Source organism: Dromaius novaehollandiae, chromosome 27, assembly GCF_036370855.1.
Source record: "Dromaius novaehollandiae isolate bDroNov1 chromosome 27, bDroNov1.hap1, whole genome shotgun sequence".
NCBI lineage: Eukaryota > Metazoa > Chordata > Aves > Casuariiformes > Dromaiidae > Dromaius > Dromaius novaehollandiae.
In genome coordinates this window covers 5,292,231-5,311,383 of record NC_088124.1, presented here as the reverse complement: position 1 = coordinate 5,311,383, position 19,153 = coordinate 5,292,231, and the positions used below count along the sequence as shown (strand labels likewise).

The following is a 19,153-nucleotide window of genomic DNA, read 5'->3' as shown; positions in this document are numbered from 1 at the left end:
TGCATCACTGATGAACGGCAACGCGGAGGGCCGCCAGGCGGCGCCATGAGCGCTGCGCTGCGCTGCGCTGCGCTGCGCGGGGCCGGGGCCGGGGCCGGGGCCGGGGCCGGGGCCGGGGCCGGGGCCGGGGCCGGGGCCGGGGCCGGGGCCGGGGCCGGGGCCGGGGCGGCTCCGCGCTGCCTCCCGCTGTTGAAGCCCCTCCTGCGTGGGGGCCACAGCGCTGCACCTCAGCGGCCAGCTGCTCCGCTGCGCCCTCAGGACAACCCGTGCTGCAGATCAGCGACATCTCCGTGCACACAACGTACCTGCTGCTTGTAGCCTCGGGACGAGGCCGGCTCTGTTTCTTACCGCTTTCTCCGCTGACCAGGTGGACAAGGAAGTGCAGAGCCAGCTGCTGTTATCTGACTTGCTTCGATGCGTTTCTGGCATGAGCATCGCACCTATTACACTAGGTGCTGTACAAACAGAGAGGAGGAATTGCTGCCTCTTGTTACCCCCAGTAATTCTGTGACATGGTGCAAGTCAAAGCCATTTGTGTTCGAACCTTGCAGTGTCACGGTGTGTTAGTGTCTGAGGGTTTTGAACAGCTGGATCTTTCCCAGTCCCTGCAAAGAATTTCCACATTATCAGCACCTCCTTCAGAGACGGTGAAGCTGAGACGCAGGGGGTAAGTGACACCCAGTGGCACACTAGCATATCGCTGGAACGGCTGTGAGCTGCCCTTTCCAAATGACTGTGCAGCTTTACTGTTTTTTTGTCTATATGTGAAGCCCGAGTCTGGTTTGGGAGCCTGAAAAAGGTTCAAATTCTCGTTCTTCTTACAAAGTACCAAAATTTTATACTGACTGACTTGGCTTTGTGGTGCTTGCTATAGCAGGTAAGGTTAGTCTCTTCTGAGCAGGTTACAACCAGAAACACCATTTTTCTATAAGGACACTGCCTCCCTCAGAATTGTGCTGCTTGGAAATGCCTAACCTCAAACGTTACCATCAATACCCACAAGTCCTTTGCGAGAGCAGAGGAAAACATGGTTCCTCTCTCCGATCAGAGTGTTTATCCCATGCTTGGACCAGCACGTGGCCATTCGTGTTCCTGCTGTGCTTTTTTGCGTTGTAGGGCGTGTGGCTCCTGTGATGCAGGAAGGAAAACTAGCTCTTTTCAAATGACCCCGTGTGCCTGCAAAGTTACTGCTACCGCCAGAAGCGGGTGTCCAGGTGGCCTGCAAGTCCGCTCCGCCCGAATGGTTGAGTTAGGCTCAGGCCGCCTTATCTGTTAAAGGCAGCCCCAAGGCTATGCTCAACCTGTGATACTCTGCTATGTGGAGCCACAGGCTGCCTGCAAATCCACAGCGAGGAGAGAAGACCTTAAGCACCTCTTTAACTTAGTGCAGCATTTGAACGCTATGGCCCTGCCGAAATATTCCTGCTGAACTGAAAACCTGTGTCCTAATGCTGGCAGCAGCCATTACTGTTCCTACCTTCTAGGACGCGATTTTTCTTCTGAACAGTTGGAGAAGTCTGGCCTGTTCCCAGCACAGATTCATAGGGAATGGAGAGAATGGCAAACCGCAGAGGTCCACGGCATCTCCTCAGGACCAGGCTGAGCACTCGGACAAAGCCGGAGACAGGTCGGCGCAAGCCCATAGCAGGTAGAGCCCGCGCGTGCCAGGAGCGCTTCTCCTGCCGCCCCGGAGAGCGGTGGGGCACCGGGGGCCTCGGGGGCCCACTCCAGCCTCTGGGGTGACCCCCCAGCGGGGCGGGCTGTGCGGGGCCGGGCCGGGCACGGGCTGCCAATGGGGCCGGCGGCCGGAGCCGAGCCCTCAGCGGGGCGGTCCGGGAGCCGCCCCCACGCCCGGAGCAGCGGTGCCAGCATGGACGGAGCGGTAAGGGGGTGCGCAGGGGCTCCCTGGGGGCTGCCACGGGGGGACAGTGGCCAGGGCCAGCCAGGAACGAGGCTTTTTATTTTTTTTTCCCCCAGGACAAAGTGAGCTCGCTGAGCCCAGGCTGTGTGCCAGCCTCGGGCTCCTCCGCACCGGGGGCTTCCCGCCTGGTCTGTGGCTCTCTGCAGCTGCAACCCTCCTGCAGTGTTTCTCGGGGCAGCTGTGTCACGCTAGCCTCAGCTTGTCCTTGGCTGGGTCGCAGCATGGGGCTTCCCTTTATCACCTCTGTTAGGGGGTGTGCTACAGGCAGCATTGGTTGCGAACACCTTAAATACTTATTTAGCATGTTGGGTGCAGTTGTCCCTGAAATGTTTTACGAGTCAAGGTTTTGCACTGGCGGCATGAATGTCGCTCCCGATTCTGAAGAGGTTACAGGTGCTTTTTGTGCCCGTGGTGTTTAGTGACTGGAGAGGAAAGCTGTAACCCTCAGCTTAGTTCCCAGCTCCTGCTTGTTGGCTGACCTTGGGCAAATTATTTTTTCTCTGTGTGCTTAATCTGCCCATCTGCTGATTTCATGGAGTAATTGAGTGCTCTTAGAGATTTGAAAAACTATAGGAACAGAAGTGCTAAGTGCTAAGTGTTGCTTGAAAACGAGGTTGACCTTGCCTTGCAGTTTACTTCAGTGAAGGCTAAAGTTTGGTTTCTGTTTTCTTGCAGTAGATTGTCTTAGCCCATTGGGATCACAGTACTCATAATGTGCATTTTGCAAAAATGCCTTGGATTGACGAGGCACTGACAAGTCTAGCAGGTGTCTGCGAAGTCCGTTAGCAATGGAGCACCCCACAGGGTCACACTTTTCCCCTTCCCGCTGCCCAGTGAGGTAGGACGTTACTCTTGCCCATCCTTGGACAGGGAGCTGAGGATCAAAGCACTCCAGCAACTGCCCCAAGATTGTACAGGAAATCTGCATCGGAGCAGGAAGCCCTGCTCAGCTCGCCTCTGTCCCAGTCTAGTGGCTTAATCACTGGACTATCCTTCCTGCCCTCTGATCATGCTGTTCTTCATGTCATTAGCCCAACAGAACTGTTCACTCTGTATTTGCAAGGTATGTACTCAATGAAGCTTCTGTGCTAGGGAATCGATAGTCTAATTCACTTGTCCTGGGGGCATGCCGAAGGGATGGAGACTTCCCGACCTGCTTTGCAAGGAGAGCATGTTGGAAAATCAGGTTTGAAGACTTTCTGGAAGAGGAAAACAGAAGTGTATGGCCACCAGAACGGGGGAGGCATTTCTGAGTTTGTGAAGCACATGGAAGGAGGTGATGAGAGAGGGTCAGAGAAGCAGAGACCAGAGAGAGATCATAAAATTGGAACAGGGTAGAGGAAAGGGTGGGATTGGGTATTGCCTTGAAGGTGATGGTTCAGAGTATGAGTCTGTTGGGATGGAAACCTGAAGGTGGAGGGTGGCCCAAACATCATTCTCGCCTCATGTATGAGTAGTGTTGGCCTCTGCTTAACATGAGCTGTTGATGAAGAGTTGTGCTGGAGACAGGCTGTGGGCAGCATTGCAAATGGCACTGAGCAATGTGGCATCTTGCTCTTAGCAGATTTTAAACTATGTGAGGGTTGTTTGCTCTTAAAGAGAAGAGCCTTTATATTAAATCCAGAATGCTTCTCAGAAATTCCCTTTCTCAGCTCCCAGGACCCTGAGGAAACAGTGATCACAAAGACTGGCTTGACTGTTTTGCAGCTATGCAGAAATCTTACATGTTTGTTTATCCTGGAGAAGGTTCATAAGTGACTCTGGCACACAATTGCTTTCTTTTGGAAACTCATCTTCTACATTGAAAATCTAGAACTGTGAGTAGAAAAATCGTGCCTTCGTTGGGTGGTTCAGGTGTTGCAGAAGTAGCACGCAGTCCCCGAGCTGCCCTCTCGCAGGGGCAGGGATGGCATGTGCCTGCTCTGCAGAGCTCAGTGGACGCTTAGACCCTACATTAACCGTATAAGCAACAGCAGGGCCGGTGGGTTTTGATGTGTTGAATTGTGGGAGACCAGTCTCCTTCAGGAGACTGCATGGGTCTAACCTGGAGGTATCATGGTCTTTTCTATCTATTTAGAAATGCGATGTTTGTCTCGAAGGGCCCTGTTAGCTGAGCCCAGACAGTCTCTGCACTGCTTTCTAAAGGTGTGACTGCAACTTGGGGGGATCTTGGCTGGCTTTAAACTTACCTGTTTAGGTACCAATAGCCAGGGTAACCATAGCAGCATGGCTGCTGGTGAATACTTCCAGTTGGTGTTTGCACAGAGCCCCAAGCAGTTTGGCAGTGGGCACTCTCCTGGCTGTCTTGTTATCAGTTCCCAAACTAGTTAGTTTTAATCCAGCCTGGATAGGTCTGCATTAGGTTGTGGTTATACCAATATTTACAGCATGGAGAAACCAGAACCCTCTATTGGGTTTAGCAACTCATCGTAAGCCACAAGACATCCTCTCTGCCATCTTGCAGTGCATACCTGCCCTCTGGCAGGTGTAACAGGGAGTTAGGTGGAAGGACATGAAGTATTTCATAGGGTATTATTGCCTTAATAAACTTGCCAGAGGAGTGTGCTTCTGGGAGGAATCTAGCTCTTTGCAGCCTCTTGGATTCTCTTACAAAAAAAGGTCAGTAGGTGTCTTTTTGAGCAACGGAATCTTTAAAAACAAGCAAGAACCACTGACTACTTTTGATGTTCTTTCTAATGCACAATCCATCTTATTCAAAAGTTGTTTTTTTCATTTGTTTTTAATTTGGAAATAACCTTGATGGTGTTCACTTGCAGATGGTCAAAGACTTCCCCAGCTTCAGGAGTCCCAGCTGAGCTCTCATGAAGGCTTCTGATCCAGCTGAGCCAAGAGCTTTGTGTGGGCACAGCAAGTGAGTCAACAAATGGTCTCTGTGAGTTGCAAAGAGCTGCTGCCCTCTTCAGATTCCTTGATCAGCTTGGCCAGTTCCCCACTGCTAGAGAGCTTTGCCAGTGCTCTGCAGAGCAGCATGCCACCATCCCTTCTGCCGGGGCCCGGCAGCGAGAGGGCCTCCAGCCACCCGGAAGGCTCTGGCCATCTCCTTCCAGGCAGCATCAGCCACTCTGAAGACACCTCTCTCCCCCTGTCCCAGGCAAAGGGGGAGGATGCAAAACCCCAAATTGCTGTCTGTGAGTGTCACCTCAAGCTGCCTGACTTCTGCAGCAATCTTTCCCAGGACTTTATTCCCACCCTGGAAGAGATTGAGGAGTTCCTGAGGGAGAAGGCTGAGTTCTTCAAAGATGAAGCAAAAGAGCTTCTCTCACCTGGAGAGAAGCTTGAGATCAAATCCAAGATCAGCTTGGGCACTTCTGGGGAGCAACCTGAGTCCAATACAATTCAGGAAGGAGATGTGTTGAACGCTCTGGTGCCTGGAGGGACAGCTGATAGTCGTGGCCAAGCAGCAGCTGCTGAGAGCATTCCTGTTGTCCTCCAAATCCAGCCGCTCCAGATGGACAGTGGGAGCCCGCTCGCACAAAGTGCTATGGGTAGTGTCAGAGTGGCCCAGTTGGTTATCAGCTTGCCGGGCCAAAGCCTGGCCCTCCTTCCTCAGGTCCAGCCGCCTGTGCCCATCTTGGACCAAAAGTATGTCAAAATTGCCCCCCTGCCAGCTGCCCTGCAGCCAGGGACTCTGGGGGATGTGCAGGAGGCGGAGGCAACCCCCAAGTTTCAGAAAGCCTCCCCTTCCCTCGTCCGTGTCCACAAGTGCACGCACCCGGGCTGTGGCAAGATGTACACCAAGAGTTCCCACCTCAAGGCTCACATCCGGCGGCACACCGGGGAGAAACCCTACACTTGTGCTTGGCCCAACTGTGGCTGGCGGTAAGTAGACGCTGCAGTGCGAGCGGGTGTCCCTGCCAAAGGTCTCTCGTTACTAGCCAGAAGCTCTCCTGAATCCTGACAAGCGAAAATCCAGGCTAAAATTTTCTTTCCCAAATGATTTAGAGGTGAGAGCTGTAAGGAGGACTGGAGGAGGAAAATTTGTTGAGACACCTTGCATAGTTTGCACTTAATCTGAAGTGCTGAATAACTCCATCTGGAGAAGCACATCTGACGCTGTCCCTAACACTCAAAGTCTCCCTTGAGAAATGAACTGGGTGCCTAAATACCCTCTGGCAATCCAGCTTTTCCTGAGTAATTTGGGGCTTTGCACACTTTCCTTGTCTATTTCAGGATAGTTTCTGTAGTTGGGCTACAAAAATGGCTTTTCCTGTTAATATTTGTCCCAGATAATAGGAGTTCACTGCTTCCTGAGGAGCCAGTACATAGTTCTGTTTGTGTTTAGCGTCACTTTGCTTTCTCTTGCTGTTTGCTTGTCCTGGTTGCCTATATCCTTCAGATACCTGTGGGCCTGTAGCATGTGTCTGTGTTGCTCTGCTTTTGTGTGCTCTGTACGTGGTGATGGTCATTCTTTTATTTTATCTCCATTCCCTAAATTAATTCTGCTTCTTAATCAGTCTCGTTGCACTTCTCTGAATTTTTTGTGCTTTGGTGTTTTCTTCCTGGTACCGCGTGCCTGTCCTGGGGGCAGGATGCTCAGCGCAGCCTTTGGCAAGAAGGTTTAATAGTCCTCAGGGCTTGCGTAGCACCTTCCATCAGCAGATCTCAAAGCATATCACAAAGAAGGCTGGTGCTGGCAGCGCTGAGCTTTCCTGGTTTCTTATGCAACGCTTTGGCATACACTCGCTGCCGTGTCTACCCAGATGGTGCGTTATGGCGTCTCTCTTGGGGTGGTGAGACTTCACAAGGTGTGAGACTAGATCTGAATTTCAGGACTGCCTCTTGCCAGGCTGCTGTTCCTTCGCCATCAGCAGTTGTGCCCCCATTTTACCTCTCCCTGCAGTAGATATCTAGAGGCATCAGATCCTTTTCCAGTACCAACCAGCACTGCTAAACATACCCTCCTGCACCTGACTGAGGAGCCTGGGGATGGAGGAAAGGGAGCGTGGCAACTGCACAAGCATCAACCCTGCTCCCCACCCGGCTACCTGCCTTTTCCTCCATCTCATCCCAGCCCAGCAGTCAGCCTGAGCAGCTTTTCCCTCTGGGAGGGAGGAAAGGGATGGTGCTTGCCTGTACCACAGCATCCTGTAAGCGGGACCCAGCCCGCAGGCTGTCTGCTGAATTGCTGTGCTCTGTCTCACTTGCTGCCCTGCCCTCCCCCTCCGTGGGAGCAGTTACACTGTTAGCAACATGCTCGGCTGCAGATGAGGTTCTCAGGACTGTGCTCCTTTCTCTAGACAGGGCCCTAACTGTAAATTTTTATGTCACTTCCCCTGGCTCTGCTTAGTACGAGGAGCTGAGACTTCGGAACTCATTTCTTACAACAAAGCTGGAGGGAAGTCAGTGTTTCTTATGGAAGATCTGAAGATGGCCTTGGGACACATTTAGTTTTTGCTAAGCCTTTTGTGAGCAGGTGCAGTATTTACTATACCAGGTGTGAACTTGAAATCCTATCGCTGCGAGTCTGGGGTTATATCTGAAGCACTTTGCTTAGTGCTTCTTTGCGTGGGCATGTTTCAGCCAGATGGAAAAACCCTTCCATCCTAATACTTCTGCCATCTGTGTTGGCTCCTTAGAGGCAAAACTGGGGTAAATCCTGCCCAGTCCTCCTCTCCAGCATTCCCCGGATACTCGGATGTGCAAAGCGTGCTAAGGTCGCATCAGCTCCCAGGCCTCGTGATACTGGGACCGTTGAGAAGGCACTCTTAAAAGAGCTGCGGATCAGCTTGCTCACCTGCTGCAGGTCCCCCCAGGTCTGCATTTGTGTGTGCCAGGTGGAAGAAAGGGTGTAGGAGAATTAAGTGGGGACATGCATGTGGCTAAAGGGACTTTCCAGGCTGTTCAGCTGATCTGCTCCAGGTGTGCGAATTACACAGACGAGCAGTGTGAACACTTTGGGTATCCACGTGGCCCTTGTTACCGCATCCTCAGAACAGTAGTTAGCTTGCTTCTGCATGGGAACCTCTGCTGCTCTGCTGGAGGCTGGCTGCATTTGCTTTTCCTCCTTTGTGCTCGGTGTTTAAGTCAGCTCACAGACTGCCTGCCCAGCTCCCCAGCCAGCCCAGGCTGACAGTGAGAACGCTGCCACGCTGAGAAACAAGGGGATGCTCACAGTTGCAAGGAGAACCAGTGCTCTCAGGAAAAACAACCTTTCTCTCAGCAGTGATTCCCTTCCTGGCCGGATGTGCGAAGTGACAGTAAAGCCTTTCCACCCTTTAGCCACTGCCAGTCTGGGCTGATACTCCCAAAAGCAATTTGTCTCACCATCTGGCCTTGGGGCTGTCAGCTTTTAACAGGTTTCCAGTGAGTCTAAAACAAGGAAGGAAGTAGGTGAACCCTGTCCTTTAAGATCAGTGTAAAGAAATGAAGGCCTCAGTGAGTGAATTCTTTCCCCCATCTCTAAATTCCCCCTTGGAGGGGTGTATTTCTTTCCATTGCCTCCAGCAGGAGCCTGGGGTACCTGTGTGTCTTGCTCTGAGATTGGATAGCACAGAAGAGAAGTGGCTCGTCCAGGGTCACACCGAGAGTCCGTGGCAGAGATGCACCTCAGCCTCCCAGTTGCGAGGGTCATTGCGTTTCCTGCGCTGTCTAGCAGCGAATGCTGGATCCACCATGCTTCCCTTCTCCTGCAGGTTTTCCCGATCAGATGAGCTCTCCCGTCACAAGCGCTCCCACTCTGGCGTCAAGCCTTACCAGTGTGCCACCTGCGAGAAGAAGTTTGCCCGCAGCGACCACTTAGCCAAACACATGAAGATCCACCGTGGCCAGCAGCGCAGCCAGTGGACAGTTTGGGGTGGCAGCAGGAGTTAAGCCTTGTTGTTCATCCTTCCTTGTAAGGCTGAGTCCAGGAGGCCTGGGAGCCAGGCAAAGAGAATGCCAGAAACACCGGTCTTATGGAGGGGGGAAAGGGCTTTCTTTTCTTTTAACAGATATAGAAGACCCAGAGTTTTACCTCTGTCCAAGGATGACTTCAATTTGGGGCTTGTGGTACTGGGACTACTGTGCCTCTTCTAAGTGTATGTGATGGAAATCCAAGTTAATCAGGATGCATGCGTGTGTGTGTGTGTGTAGGGAAATTGGGGTCGGCGCAGAGGATGGCTTCACGAGGTCCCTCTGCACAGGATCTGCCTCCTGCAGCGTGACAGGCCAGAACTGGCTTACAGCTCTGCATCCCCACTGCTGGGCCTCCCCAGGCTGCCCCAGCCACGATCCGCACCACCGTCCCAGAGCCCCTGGCCCGCAGCATTGCTGGGGCGGCTAGAAAGGATTCCTCCTAGCTGGGCTCACCGAGAAGCCTGTGTACGTGAGCCTGTCTGGCAGGTTGGCGTGCCCGGGTGGGCAGGACTGTGCATGGCCAGGGTGGGGGTGTGGTGGGAGGCGGTTGGGTGCACTGAAGGCAGACATTGGCGATGGCTTTTTCGGTGTGGTCTGCATGCTGGCTGTGTCGTCCCTAACTCTGCTTTTTTCGGTATCGGTGTTTTTTCACCTCACGAGCACGTGGTGCACCGGAGCCCTTGGAAAGTGTGACATTGCAATAAACATTACAGCCACTGTGTGAGGAGGGAAGCGTCACTTTTCAGCTTGCTCAGTGTGGTACGTGTTGAAAGTGGATGAAGAGAAATGCAAGCAGAACCAGCAAAGTCATTTTTAACATGCTGGTGTGAAGGAACATCAGTGCGGACAGACACTGATGTGTGCGGACCCCCAGGAGAGCTGCACACACCATTCGGAGGGAGCAGTGTGGCTTGCAGGTGGCTGATGTCCTCTTTGTGTTTGACTTCTGGTTAATCAAAGGCCAGCTCCTGGCTACTGTGCCAAGTTCCAAAGCTTCTGCAAACATCTGGGAGGGAATTAGGTGCTTGTACAAACAAAGAATAAGCGTCAGGAGTTTCAGCTAGGTTGTGCCCTTTGCGAAGCCAGGCACTGTGCCCTTTCTATATGACTTTGCCAGCGTGTCTCAAGCTGGTGTTTAGTGCCTGTGGGCTCTTTTCAACTCAGGCGGGCTTGTGGAGTTCTGCTGTGGCCCCACTGCTCTTCCAGGGCAGGTGGTCTTCATGCGTTTGTCTCAAGCTGCTCGTGAGCTGGCTTTGGTGAGGAATGTTGGGGCGTAGCCAAAACAAGGACAGGGAAATGGGCTAAACTCTGTGCCCCTCTGTAGGGAGAATGTCTGTACAGCAGAAGAGGTTGTTCTCTGATTTGAGCCCTTTCTGAGTGATGACTTTGAAGAGGGAAAACGCCATACTGGAGGGGATGGATAGTGTGTCCTGCTCTAAGAGTTGGTAGAAACGTTCCAGAAAGGGACACCAAACAAGGATCCCGATTTCAGGGCATTTCTAAAAGACACGAAGGAGAGCGAGGGTTTCCCTTATATTCTGGTGCAAGCCTGTGCCCCCCGTTCAGTATCTCCGAGAAGTGCTGCCAAGCCTCCCTGCGAAGAACAGCTTCAGCGGAGAGGAAGCGGGGAGTCCCACCCTGAGACTGCACCCAGTTTTGTACAAGTTCAGCCACGTGTTAGGACTTCAGAGTAAGTTGCTTTCTCTGTGTCCCCTGTACGCTGTCTATAAGGTGGGGCTGACAACACTTTTCTGTGAGAAACCTAGGTTTGTAAAGTGGTTTGCAAACGCATCCCACAGATGTTGTCACGTGGCTGGAGGCGTTCGCTGCTGGTGGCGGCTCCTTCCTCAGCGCAGCGACTGGAGGTGCTGCAGCTTCGTGGAGCAGCTGGCCCAGCGCGACTTCAGGGAAAGGAACAGGGGACCTCCAAGTCCTGGATTTATTGGTAGCCTAGAATATTTTGGGACAGTTAATGCTGCCCCTGAAGGAGATGCTGCTGCTGCTACACAAATGGAACAGGGTACTTTCCACCAGTGAGGTTCTCCAGGGTGCCAAGGGGCCCTGTGATGAGTAAAAGGGAACTTGTTTCTCCTGCTGCCGTGGTCACAGCACAGGACCTCATGGTGCTGGATGCTGTACAAGCACCAAAAAGAAGGGTCTGCTTCTCCCGTGTCTTTGGCCTCTCTAAACAGTCTCTCTAAAGTGGAAACTCTAGTGTGCAGAAATCATGTTTCCACGAAGGAGAGACATTACTAAAAGCTGGCCTGGGTTTTAGATTCTTTATTCTAAAAACAAGCAGACTAGCAGCTGAACGAAGGCTTGCTGGCTACCTTCCAGCAGCAGCGTGGTGGGGAACCGACTTGTGGCTTGCCCAGCTGCAAGAGCTGCAGTGTGAGCTGTAACTAATGGATCTTCTGTTAGGTTTCCAAAGAGCTGGCGTGCACGGGTTGCGTGTTTCTTGGAGAGCACCTGCATTGCTTGCTTTCCTAATCCCCAGGCGGGAGAGCGGGGTTTACAACAGACATAGCTGGAGCCATGCTGCTTGACTTCAGATCCAAGCTTTCCCCAAAGGTCTGGGAGGGCTGGTTTCTGGATCCCAGCTCGAGCGCCTTCATCCTTAGCTCATAAGTGGGTAGGTGTGGATAGCCTGAATGGAAAGAGCTGCCTGCAGTGAGGCTTCTCTCCCATGTGTGCAAGTGGGATTGTTTAAGACGTGCAACCCTCATGGCGATCGCTGAGCGCTCTCCCCTCCGAGGAGGAAGGCAGCTTTTGCAGTGACTAGCTGGAGACCTGTGCCTTGACGGGCTTGGGGGAGTGAGCGCTCTCCGGGGCCCCTCTGCCTGGCCAACCGGCACCAGATGCCAGCAAGAGACACAACCTGAATCCCTGTAATGCTGAAGCTTTAATGATGAGCCAGAGGAGACAGGTATGCGAGAGCCTATTTTTAGTTGCCTTTTGTTTTGGTGGATTTTTTGCCTGGCTAGGAATTTACTTCATGCCCTCTTTGCTTGAGGGCTCTCTTTGGAGGCCGTATGCCAGCATGACTCATGCCCGTCTCGTGCTTTTATCTGTCCCCCTTTGCTCTTCTCCCTTGCTTCAGACTCTCACAGCACGCCCTGCTCCTTCGGGCCTGCCCCATCCTGCCTCCCTCCGTTCGCAGCCGAGGTGACTGGGGCGATTGCGTGTTTCCAAACCGCGCAGCCAGACGCGCTGCGCCTCGTCGTTAGTTCGAGGCGGTTCTCTCTTCTCCAGCAGCTCGCTTGCCAGGCAGCTCCCGTGCAGTCTGTGCAGTCCCGGGGCGTGTTTGCTGGGGAAGACGGGGCTGGGAGCGCTGGCAGTGGTGGCTTGCAGCTTAACTGATCTGTTTTGCCATCGCTTTTAAACAGACCGCAAAGGGAGGGGAGAGATTTTTATAAAATAAAATACCCTAGATATGTATCTCTTGTGCAATGTGTATTATAATCTCACCTGCTTCCCTCTGGGGGCTTTGGATAAATGGTTTAGAAGGTTTTCTGGAGGCTCTGTAATTACCTATCCTTTGCTCCAGTGAGGCTGTAACTCCACGCTAGAAACTGGCTTTGTTGAGCTACAAATGAGACCTCTGGCAGCAGGAGGGGATGAGGAAGAGTGGGGCTCTTCTGTCTTCCTACTGACAAAAATATACTCAGGTTGCCAAGAGCTAGTTCTTGTGTCACCAGGGCTGCTGGATATAACCGTGACTGTCCCAGATGGTGCCGTTAAGCAAACTGGGCCACGTGCCTGCCACGGTTTCCCTGTTGGTAGAGGGGGAATGGGAAGAGCTGGTTGCCTTGTGCTTGAAGTGGAAAGGCTGTCAGGTTGCTAAGCAGTGCTTTTTATAAAATTAAATGCAAGCAGACAGGAGTTGTAGCAGGGCAGGATGCAGGAGAGCACAAAGAGGAATTCAGACAAAATTTGCAGCCGTGGCTCTGGATGCAGCAGTGCTCAGCGCAGAGCCCTTGACCTGCAGCATCGTAGGTGGCAGGCACCGAAACTCCCAAGCGGCAGCCCAGGTAGCACGTGCTGGCCGCCCGTCCCTTCTGTATGAGCCATGAGAGGAGGCTAGGGCAAATGCTGAGTCTGACTTAAGGCCTGTTTGGAAACGTATCTCTATGTTGGCTTGTAGCTCTTTCTTTTATTTTTTTTGTCCCAGTAAAATCAGAACTGGCTTTTTACTGATGATTCTCCCTTCCAGTGTCCAGTCTTATCTGGGGCAAATGCAATTCTTGACCAAGTTTCTCCTTCTCCTGATAGTTAAGCAGCAGAAACTGGCTTGTGGCAGTGAGCAAACTGGAGTCTTGAGTTTTCTCAGAAGAACAGGAAGGGGCCTTTGTACACGCGGGGCCGCACAGGCGCCAGCACACTACACACTGCTGGGAAACAGGCAGACGTTTGCAGGAGCAGAGAGGCAGTGCAGTGCTCCTCCGTGGCTGCGCCAGCCAGCCAGCTGGGCCAGATCCTTTCTCTGCCCTCCCTCCTCTGGGAGGCCCATGATTAACAAAAGGTCAGACCTTGTAACATGAAACAGGTGGAGAAGAAGGTTTCCAGCCATATCAGCAAGGCTTTAACCCTCGAGTGGCTCAACAGCACTTCTTGGGCCTGAGGCTGCAAGTGAAAGGGACAAGAGCCCCTTGTTTGTTTGCATGCGTCCTGGCACGAAGAGCTGATATGATTCAAACTCTGCTGGAGCCATGGCTAAGCGTTAAAGCTCAAAGCTTCCTTGTAAAGGAGCAGGGTATATCGTGGCCCTGTGCTGCAGCTGATGCAATAGCTCCCATCTGATGCCTTTGCTCGCTTCTCCCTGCTGTCAGCCTGTGAGCAGGCACCTGGGTTAGCTCTTGGTGAGCTCGTAGGGAGCTGCCCTGGGAACAGAGAGGTTAAGGACACAGTGAAGCTTGAAGAAACGAGCTAAAATAAAACAGCTGTCTCAATTGACTTGGCCTTGCCATGCTGGATGGCTTGCTGCTTCATAATCAGCCTTCCAAGGAGGCACGAGGCCATTTGCAGGGAGGCGCAAGGAGGAATAACATTGCTTTGTAGAAATAAGACTAATAAGCGATTGCCTTCTCTTGGTCACTTCCTCTGCAGGGCTTGGTTATTGCAACGCCAGGTGCTCGTTTTTTAGCATGGCCTTCAGACAGGTTGTTTTCAAGATTTCTTCTTCCTTAGGAGCTGTTCTCCGTTCCTCTCTGCAGGTAAAACACTTTGTTTTCCAGTGTTTTGTCTAGGCTGCACTGCTGGGAGAAGATTCCCAGCTGATGTGATAAATCACTGTTCAGTCTGCCTCAGGACCCATTACGATGCACAATATATGCTTTGGTGGACTGGGGCTGGATGAAGCCCTGTGGGAGGGAGGACTGAGGGTGATGGTGTCTGGTTAGTAGCGTCTTCTCTTGCTATTTGATCCAGGAACTGGGCAGTGGTAAAAGGAAAGGTTTATCTTTCCCTTGTTCCTGGAAAATCCACCCAGATAAAGCCTGAGCTTTTTTGCTTAGGAAGCACGTGGTGGGAGGGGGGAATGAGATATGGAGCTTGACATCTGCAAATCTCTGTTCGTTTTTGGAAACGTTGGCTTTTCTGTACGAGTTACACTGGTTTCTTTCTGGCCTCCCCCCCAGCTGCAGTTTCACAGCTCCTTGCATTGGAGAGTAGACTACAGCCCGGTCTGCTCCTTCACCCCTTCCATTTCAACCCTTGGGTTATTTGCAGAAACGGCATGCTCCAAAATGAAACTAGGCATTAGTCAAACGTTCGCCGTGGGTCCTAACTTTGTCCCGTTGTCACCAGCTACGATAGTGCTGCTGGATCAGGCCAAGAGGAGACCCAGTGAGGTCCCAGGGTGTGGGAACTTCACAAAGGGGATTGGGCTTTTAATAAGGAAAATGCTATGGGGATAGCATGGTGGAAACTAGTCTGGCAGTGTCGTGTAATAAACAGGTGCTCTGGTGCAGAGCTTTAGTGCCCAACTTTCATAAGCACCTGAAACCACCTCCAGGCTTAATCTGGGTCAGTGGAGATTTAGCTCTTCTGAAAAAATCAGGCTTTTCCCTGCTATATCTGCTTCCTAGCTGCATCGTAAAGTTTGCGCATAATAACCAGGTAATTCTGCATTTTTCTAAAATGAACTCCTGAGTGTAACTTTGAATATTAACAGTTGTTGTATGATCTGGACGCTGCACGTCTCGCTCAGCAAAGTAGGGGCTCAGCTGATTTCTGCAAAGAAAATGTGGGGAACTGAAAAGCTGGAGAGCAAAAAGGCTCCATAGGTCTGAAGTATGAAGCTGTCAGTAATCTGGGGACAAAAGAGAAGGTGAGGAGGGGAACCGATGTATTTTTCCATCTGCTTTGAGGTGCTGCTTTTAGATACGGCCTCTTCAGCAAAGGCAGCTGCTGTTTATGGGCCCGCCTCTGAGCCTGGCAGCGGTCCGTGCTGCTCGGCATCCGCAGCACCTCCGGAGCGCTGCGCAGCGATGGCGTTCCTGCGTAAGCAGGTGCCGCCGCATCCTCGGCCGCGGAGGGTGGCACCTCCGCGAGGAGCTTGGCGTTTACCTGCCGTAGGGAGCTGGGCCCCGGTGGCAGGCGGCAGGGTCACAAAGCAGCATTTTTTCTGTGGGCTGAGAGCCAGGTTGGAGGCTGCTCTGAACCTACTGACAGCAGGATTTCCTGTTGTAAAAGTTGTCGGGTTGATGACTAGCACCATCTAGGCCTCGTAGGCAAACTAGCGTTGGGCCCCTTTCTGTTACAGCTGCTTCTGCACTGAAACGGGGCTGGTTTGCAGCCAAGGAGCTGGCCCTCCCCGCTGTGCGTCTCTGCTGCTGCGTGATTTATGTCACTTCTGTCGCCGTGTCCAGCTTTCTCGCGAGGCGCTTCTGAAAGCGAGCAGGGGGACTTGCATCCCCCTTCCACCTCCGCGGAGATCGTGATTGCTGTGCTGTGCAATGCCGGCGCTGCAAACTTTCCTGCCTTCGTGAGCCAAGGGGGCATTTAGATGTTACGCTTCCTGAGAGCGTGTCTCTTGGGAGAGAAATTTGTGGATTTTCACTGTGAAACTTCAAAAATGAACAAACAACCCTTCCTTGGTCTAAAGGCTTTTCCCCTGTGAACGTACCCTCTCGCTAACGAGGCATGAAACCCCTTAGCGCTGTCTTGCTTATTTGGCAACTTCTAGATTTCTAGGACTCTTGAACAGCTTGGTTTCAGAGTTAAACACCATATTAGAACAGGCACCTCTGAACTATGCAACAAGGCTTCGTTAGTGTCTGATTAGCTGTTGCATCATTTGCTGGCTTTGCTGATGCCTCTGCTTCCCCCTTTCCTCCCTTAACTATCTCAAGCCAAAGATCATGTGACTGTAAAGTCAGATCCTTACAGTAAGATTTCTCTTTTTTGATAAGTCAGTGCTTTTGAAAATCTTTGCACTTCTCTTACTGAGTTTTCCTGCATTTTCCTAGAACCGTTAGTTACGTATCACTTCGTGACTCTGTCCTCGCCTCAGAACTTGCAGCCATCTGTCTGGACAAAATTACTTCTAGGAGTCCCAGTCTGATTAACCCTTCCTAGCAATCCCAGCAGAATTGTAACCATTTGATTTCCTTTTTCTGCTGTCTGCTTCTTTTTAAAATGTCTTTGCATACAAGCTTTTCCTAAACCCTGCTGTGTTGCCTGCCTCATTTTATTCCATCACTTTGCCCTGGTTTTATTTTCACCCCTCCTAATGCTGAGGTAGAAGCACCCCCAGATCAGTTTGCAAACCCATGACAAGGAAAGCAGAACAAAATGAGAGTTGCACAAAGTGGGGAATTCATTATTGCTCTAAAAAAAAAAAAAACAACCCTTTTTTGATTGTTGCTCAGTGGAGTTACCCCCAGCTGATGCAGCTGGAGCTGAAGCCCCTTAGGTCATTTGGATGCTAGGGCAGAGTGGGGTCAATTTGTGTGTAGCTGTCTCCTCCGTGTAATTCCAGCTGGAACTTCTCAGGGCAGCCTGCACTGTCTGTTTAGCACCTCTGTGTTGGCTCCTAATTGAGTGCTAAGGTAATACAAAATGTGGGGTGTGCTGGTTGATTTTGCTGATGGCAAGCAGAAACAATGCCAGGGAATAATCTGGAGTTATGCTGCTGTAAAATCTGGAAGCTCAGACTTGCCCTCGAAGATGGAGCTCTGCTATTTTTAATGATGTGGTGTTTGCCACCTCTCATCCTCTCCTCTCTGTGCTTGGCCTTCTCATTTGGTCCAATGTGTGTTAATGGAAAAGATGGAGACAGAAGTTTCTCAGCTTCTGAAAAGTGCCTTGCAAACCACGTTAGGACCCAGTTTCAGTCTTAAATGCATGCTAAAGTGCTGGATGTGTGTGATCATTATGTGGATGAAATGCAAGTTGCCTACGAGCAGAGCACAGTGCAGATGTGTACTCGGTGGTGAAGCATGTGCTGCTTCAGCAGATGTTGCTGTTTCTGCTCTCGGAAATGTTCACTTTCAGAGCTGCATCACTGCTGCCATTCTGCAAGTGATGCTTGGTGCCAGATGAGCAAATGCTGGAAGAAAATTCCATCCCGTGTACCAGGCCCCCAGGCTGTTCATCGCTGCAAAGGCTACAGGGGCTCTCAGGGAAACCAGCTGCTTTCAAGAGAGCTGCCCGCATGAGATCTATAAACTCGGGTGTTAGCCCGTTCCCAAACAGACTGATTTCTCTCTGTTTGCCAACATCTGCATGTATGTACCTCAAACCTCCCATGTGCAACTCCACCAGAGGGCCTGATGGAGAACAGGACTTTATTTTCCTCTTTGCTTTTTGTTTCAGTGTGGGAGAAAATGAAAGCTGTAAACAGGAGGAGAGGTGTTAGGATGAAGGACAGTATAAAAGGATAGGGAGTGGCACAGGGAAAGGTTGGACCAAAAATTTGAGACTTCTCTCTGCTAAGATGGCTCACCTGTGAAGTGTTAATTGTATCTGAGTCATCTGTAGCCTAGAAGATCATGTGCAGGTGAGGAGGCTACTGCTAAATTTAGCCGGGGTGAAAGGGCCTCCTGAGCCCTAAGTCTCTGTTCCCTGGGCCAGTGCTTCCTGGCTGCAGTATTCCCAAGTGAAAAGCAGTACCGACAGCAATGGGAGTGCTCCCTGGAAATAATGACTGATGCTTTCCACTGGACAAAAAAGGAAAACAACACATGCTTTCACTTCAAAGGGGCTTTAATTATTTTGAAACTGAAACTAAAGAAACTGATTAGTGACTTGGAGCTTTTGTGGGGGCTTTCATTTTCCTTTTTTTTTCTCACCTTTTTCTTTTCTTCCCCTCCCTGCGTAGTCCCCCCCGCCTTTTTTCCTCAAAGTGGGAATGGGGAAGAAAATGGAAATCATTCTTTTATTTAAAAATTGGTGGCTGACTAAATAAATAAATATGGGCTTGGTGAAAACTTTATCCCTCCCCCAAGAGAAAGCATGCTTTGTGGAAGAACCCTGCATCACTTCCCTTTGGTTGAACTCAAAAGAGCTCTTGAACAGCATCTCTTGAAATTCTCTTGTGCCAGGATTCCCAGAACTGTATTTTCTGTGCTTTCATCTCCCTATTGATCCCTCCATGACTTTTGCATGTAAGTACTCATAAAACTTTTTTTTCTTATGGGACTGTGATGTGCAACATTCTGGGTTCCCTATCTTGCTTATGAATTTATAAAACTATCTCCTTTCACTTCATTTGAGAGGTGTTTGACTGCATGAAACAGAACTAGCAAAAGGAGAGGACCTGGTAATGATACAGAATTTGTCTTCATTGAAATAATATTAGTTGCAGCTGGTAACTGCTCAGGCTTAACTAGGAAGACCTTATGTATTTGGGGATGATGGTACTTCCCAAATGAAAATACGGTTGTGTTACGCTTTGCCTTGTAACCACATATCTAACAAGACTGAAGTTCGTAAGAAGGCAATTAGGTGAAATGTGCACTGAATGCTTTTTACTAACACATCTAACCTTTTACTGTGCTGTGTCTAGGAAACTGAAAGCTGCATGTTTTGGCTTGTGTAATGTTTGACAGTGCAGCGCTGCTTAATTTTATTTTTCTCTGCCAATGGGTGGGAATCTGATGGTGAGGCAGAGTGGTGTTTGTTCATCAGAAGGAATGGGGAGAGTGCTGCCTCCTCTGCACTTCTGCTCCTTGTGCCTGGTCCAACACGAATGAAACCAGCTCAGCCCTCAAACTGGTTCTGTTGAACTGTTTGGTCCTAAGAACAATTTTTTATTTTATTTTATTTTTTTTTTGCCAGTAGATGCTTCAGCACTTAAAACTACTGATCTGTAGGCCAAGGCAGTGCACCTTAGCAATAACCAGTGCCCGACCAGAGAAGATCAGCTTCCTGGAG

At 51.0% G+C, this 19,153-nt stretch overlaps 1 protein-coding gene across 5 annotated transcripts; it reads left to right on the top strand.

Annotated features, from left to right (window-relative positions):
- Positions 1-103: 103 nt before the first annotated feature.
- On the top strand, positions 104-9,500 carry LOC135323480 (Krueppel-like factor 15). Of its 5 annotated transcripts, none has more exons than XM_064498277.1 (4): positions 104-1,648; positions 3,574-3,738; positions 4,699-5,761; positions 8,575-9,500. In XM_064498277.1, exons 3-4 carry the CDS (start codon positions 4,806-4,808, stop codon positions 8,750-8,752), a joined length of 1,134 nt encoding a protein of 377 aa, XP_064354347.1. In that variant the 5' UTR covers positions 104-1,648; positions 3,574-3,738; positions 4,699-4,805; the 3' UTR covers positions 8,753-9,500. The 5 variants fall into 5 exon arrangements, with proteins under 5 accessions (XP_064354347.1, XP_025967478.2, XP_064354350.1 ...); XM_064498279.1 differs by lacking the exon at positions 104-1,648 and adding an exon at positions 1,668-1,882 and having other exon boundaries at positions 3,629-3,738; XM_064498278.1 differs by lacking the exon at positions 104-1,648 and adding an exon at positions 1,668-1,882.
- The last annotated feature ends 9,653 nt before the right edge of the window (positions 9,501-19,153 follow it).

What these genes read in the sequence shown, in the direction of transcription:
- LOC135323480 (XM_026111693.2), top strand. Translation starts at nt 4,806, where the DNA reads ATGGTCTCTGTGAGTTGCAAAGAGCTGCTGCCCTCTTCAGATTCCTTG. An exon ending in TGGCCCAACTGTGGCTGGCG is followed by an intron (nt 5,762 to 8,574) that starts GTAAGTAGACGC and finishes CTTCTCCTGCAG; the next exon opens with GTTTTCCCGATCAGATGAGC.